The sequence below is a fragment of the Jatropha curcas genome, chromosome 4 (genome assembly GCF_041381405.1).
Source record: "Jatropha curcas cultivar XTBG-Jc1 chromosome 4, XTBG_Jcur_1.0, whole genome shotgun sequence".
In the NCBI taxonomy this organism is placed as follows: domain Eukaryota; kingdom Viridiplantae; phylum Streptophyta; class Magnoliopsida; order Malpighiales; family Euphorbiaceae; genus Jatropha; species Jatropha curcas.
Genome location: NC_143154.1, coordinates 2,715,650 through 2,719,753, shown reverse-complemented (window position 1 = coordinate 2,719,753; position 4,104 = coordinate 2,715,650). Strand labels below are relative to the sequence as shown.

General features: G+C 38.4%; 1 protein-coding gene across 1 annotated transcript; it reads right to left on the bottom strand.

Moving 5' to 3' along the window:
- Positions 1–3,034: 3,034 nt before the first annotated feature.
- Positions 3,035–3,845, bottom strand: LOC149496669 (uncharacterized). The gene is made up of 2 exons (XM_089720720.1): positions 3,322–3,845; positions 3,035–3,214 (listed from the first exon to the last, which is right to left on the bottom strand). Exons 1-2 carry the CDS (start codon positions 3,785–3,787, stop codon positions 3,186–3,188), a joined length of 495 nt encoding a protein of 164 aa, XP_089576846.1. The 5' UTR covers positions 3,788–3,845; the 3' UTR covers positions 3,035–3,185.
- Between the last annotated feature and the right edge of the window lie 259 nt (positions 3,846–4,104).

Here is a 4,104-nt window from a genome sequence, read left to right as displayed (position 1 = left end):
ATAAAACATATCCAAAACAAAATAGAGCATTCAAAAATATAATGTATACATAAAGAGCAAACTCCCACTAAAACTAGACAGTCTCAAACAAAACGATACCCATATGAGCGGTGTGCTCATGGAAAACTTTCGGTATCACTGCCTTTGTAAGCGGATCCGCAATCATAGAGTTTGTTCCAATATGCTCTAAGGATATCTGTCCACTCTGTACCCTCTCCTTCACAGCCAAGAACTTAATCTCAATGTGTTTTGATCGAGAAGAGCTCCTGTTGTTGTTGGAGAATAAAACGGCTGACCTGCTGTCACAATACAACTTCAGTGGTCTTTCTATTCCACCTACTACACGCAGCCCAGTGACAAGGTTTCTCAGCCAAATAGCTTGATTGGATGCCTCATAAGATGCTACAAATTCAGCTTCCATGGTGGAGGTTGCTACTAGAGTTTGTTTCACACTCTTCCAAGAAATAGCACCACCAGCCAATAGAAAAATGTAGCCCGATGTGGATTTTCTACTGTCTTGGCATCCAGCGAAATCAGAATCAGTATACCCAATGATCTCAAGCTGATCTGATCTCCTATATGTGAGCATATGTCCCTTAGTCCTCTGAAGATATCTCATGACTCTTTTGGCTGCTTTCCAATGATCCATTCCTGGATTGCTGAGATATCTACCTAACATGCCAACTATAAAAGAAATGTCTGGACGAGTACAAACTTGAACATACATAAGACTTCCTACAGCTGACGCATAAGGAACCTTTTGCATTTCCTGAATTTCAAGTTCACTCTTTGGACATTGTTGATTACTAAATTTATCACCTTTTGCAATAGGGGTATCCAATGGTCTAGAATTCTGCATACTAAATCTCTTGAGCACTTTATCAATATAGCTCTTTTGTGATAATCCAAGAATACCTCGAGAACGGTCTCGATGTATCTGAATCCCTAAAACAAAAGAAGCTTCACCTAAATCTTTCATCTCAAAATGCTTTGAAAGAAAAACTTTGGTTTCATGCAACAAGACTTTACAATTAGTAGCAAGAAGTATGTCATCCACATATAAGACCAAAAAGATAAACCTACTCCCACTGAACTTATGGTACACACAATTTTCAACAGCATTTGCCTCAAAGCCAAACGAGACAATTACTTGGTTGAACTTAAAGTACCATTGACGAGAAGCTTGCTTGAGTCCATAAATGGATTTCTTTAATTTGCATACCAGATGTTTTGAATCTCCAATTACAAAATTTTCTGGTTGCACCATATATATTGTTTCATCAATGTCGCCATTGAGAAACGCAGTCTTAACATCCATTTGATGAAGCTCAAGATCAAGATTTGCAACTAAGGCCATGATTGTCCTAAAAGAATCCTTCGAAGAAACTGGAGAGAAGGTTTCTTTATAGTCAATCCATTCCTTTTGAGTAAAGCCTTTTGCTACAAGACGTGCTTTATATCTTTCCACATTACCTTGAGAATCCCTTTTGGTTTTAAATATCCATTTGCAACCAATGGGTTTCTTTCCTTCAGGTAATTGAACAAGATCCCAAACTTGATTGTCTTGCATAGACTTATACTCTTCGTTCATTGCCTCAATCCACTTATGAGAGTCAGAACTCTGCATGGCATGATAGAAACTAACTGGATCATCATCTATCATGTCTACAGTATCCTCATGTTCTTGAAGAAACACTATATAATCATCTGGAATAGCACTTCTTCTCTCCCTAGTAGATCTCCTCAAAGGCATTTGAACAGGCTCTAATTCTTGAGGTTGTTGAATTTATTCTTGAGGAAGAATAGCATTGTCTTGAATTGGATCTTGAATAGCTACAGGAGCAACTGGAGTCTGTACGCTATCAGAAACAACAAAAGGAATGAGAACCGAATCATCCTTACTTGGTTCCTCTTCAAAGACAATGTTTCTTTCTTTATTTCTCCCTCCAAAATCAACATCCTCAAAAAATGTTGCAATTCTCGTTTCAAAAAAAGTTCTGGAAGTAGGATTATAAAACTTGTAACCCCTAGACCGCTCAGAATATCCAACAAAGTAGCTGCTGATAGTTTTGGAGTCCAGTTTTGTTTCATTCGGCTTGTAAGGCCTTGCTTCAGCTGGACATCCCCAAACATGAAGATGCTTTAGACTAGGCTTACGTCCAGTCCAAAGTTCATAAGGTGTTTTAGCAACTGCTTTAGATGGAATCCTATTGAGAAGATAAGCTGCTGTCTTTAACGCTTCACCCCACAGAGACTCTGGTAAAGTAGAATGACTAATCATACTCCTTACCATATCCATAAGAGTCCTATTACGTCTCTCAGATACACCATTCATGTTGGGTGTACCAGGCATTGTATATTGAGGGACAATTCCACATTCCTATAGGAAAAGCGCAAAAGGTCCTGGACGTTGTTTGCCTGAACCGTCATATTTACCATAATATTCACCACCACGGTCAGATCGAACAGATTTAATCTTCTTTCCTAGTTGATTTTCAACTTCGGCTTTATAAGATTTGAACACGTCCAAAGACTCAGATTTTTCATGAATGAGATATAAGTAACCATAACGAGAATAACCATCAATGAATGATATAAAATATCTTTGGCCATTTCTAGCTGCAATATGGAATGGACCGCAAATATGTGTATGAATCAGTTCTAAAACATTGGATGACCGAATGGCACATAGTCTCTTTTGTTTAGTCTGTTTTCCTTTAATACACTCAATACAAGAATCCAAACCTGTGTAATCAAGTGTATCTAAGATACCATTAGAAACAAGACGCTCAATTCTTGATTTGGATACATGACCCAAACGTCTATGCCAAAGTACAACTGAGTTATTAATATTCAACTTTCTTTTGGTACCTCTTCTAGTAACATGCAGGGATTCATGATAACTAGTATCAATGTCTAACATATATAGATTATCACATTCATTCAAGCAACCAGTACCCAAAACTTTTGAATTCATAGATAAAGTAAATACACTGTCTCCAAAAGAACAATGAAAAGCAGATTTGTCCAAAAAGGAAACAGAAATCAAATTCCTTCTAAAAGAGGGAATAACAAAAGTATCTATAAGATCCAAAAAATAGCCAGTACTTAAACATAATCTAAAATGTCCAATTGCCTCTACTTCAACCAGATCGCCATTTCCCACATAGACGTATCTTTCACCGTCAGTTGGCTTTCTGTAGTTGAGGCAGCCCTGCAATGAAACACTTATATGAGCGGTAGCACCAGAATCCATCCAATAAGTGTTTTTAGGAGCTGAAGTTAAATTAACTTCACAACAGACTAAAACAAGGTACTTACCCTTCTTTGCAAGCCAAATAGCAAATTTAGGACAGTCCTTTCTCAAGTGATCCGTCTTTCCACAAAAGAAGCATTTTGGCACATAAGGCTTCTTTTGTACTGGATCTACAGCAGTAGCAGCAGCAGGTTTCTCAATAGCCTTTTCAACAGTCTTTGCAAAAGGCCTCTTTCTTTTCTTGTTCTTGCCCTTCCCAGCTGAAGAAACAAAATGAGCACTCTCTCTTTTGTTAGAATTCATCTTTTCCTCCTCATCAACACAATGAGAAATGAGCTCATTAAGAGTCCATTTATTCGGCTGACAATTATAGGAAGTCCTAATTTGTCCATACTGAGAAGGAAGAGAATTCATAACCATATGGACTAAAAGGTCATCTGGTAAAGCCATACCCAGCGCCTTCAGTCTCTTTGAAATCTGAGACATGCTAAGAATATGCTCCCGAACACCACCATTGCCAGCAAACTTCATGGAGGTTAATTTTCCTAAAAGTGTTCCCACTTCGGCTTTGTCATTCTTGACATAAGCCCTCTCCAGCTCGGCATGCTGAGATAGAGTCTCGAACATGTTCTGGGACTCCTTTCTGCATGATCATCAGACCTAAGCGATTAGAACGCTCCCACTTCTCATACTGAAAGCTTTGAACATCAGTGCTCGTATCAGTAAGAGGAGCAGGTTCGTCCATCCTGAATGTAAGATCCAAATCCATACAGCCCAGAAAGATCATAATGTCTGATTTCCAAGACTCAAAATTTGATCCCTCAAGTTTAGGGACACAATCAGGATTA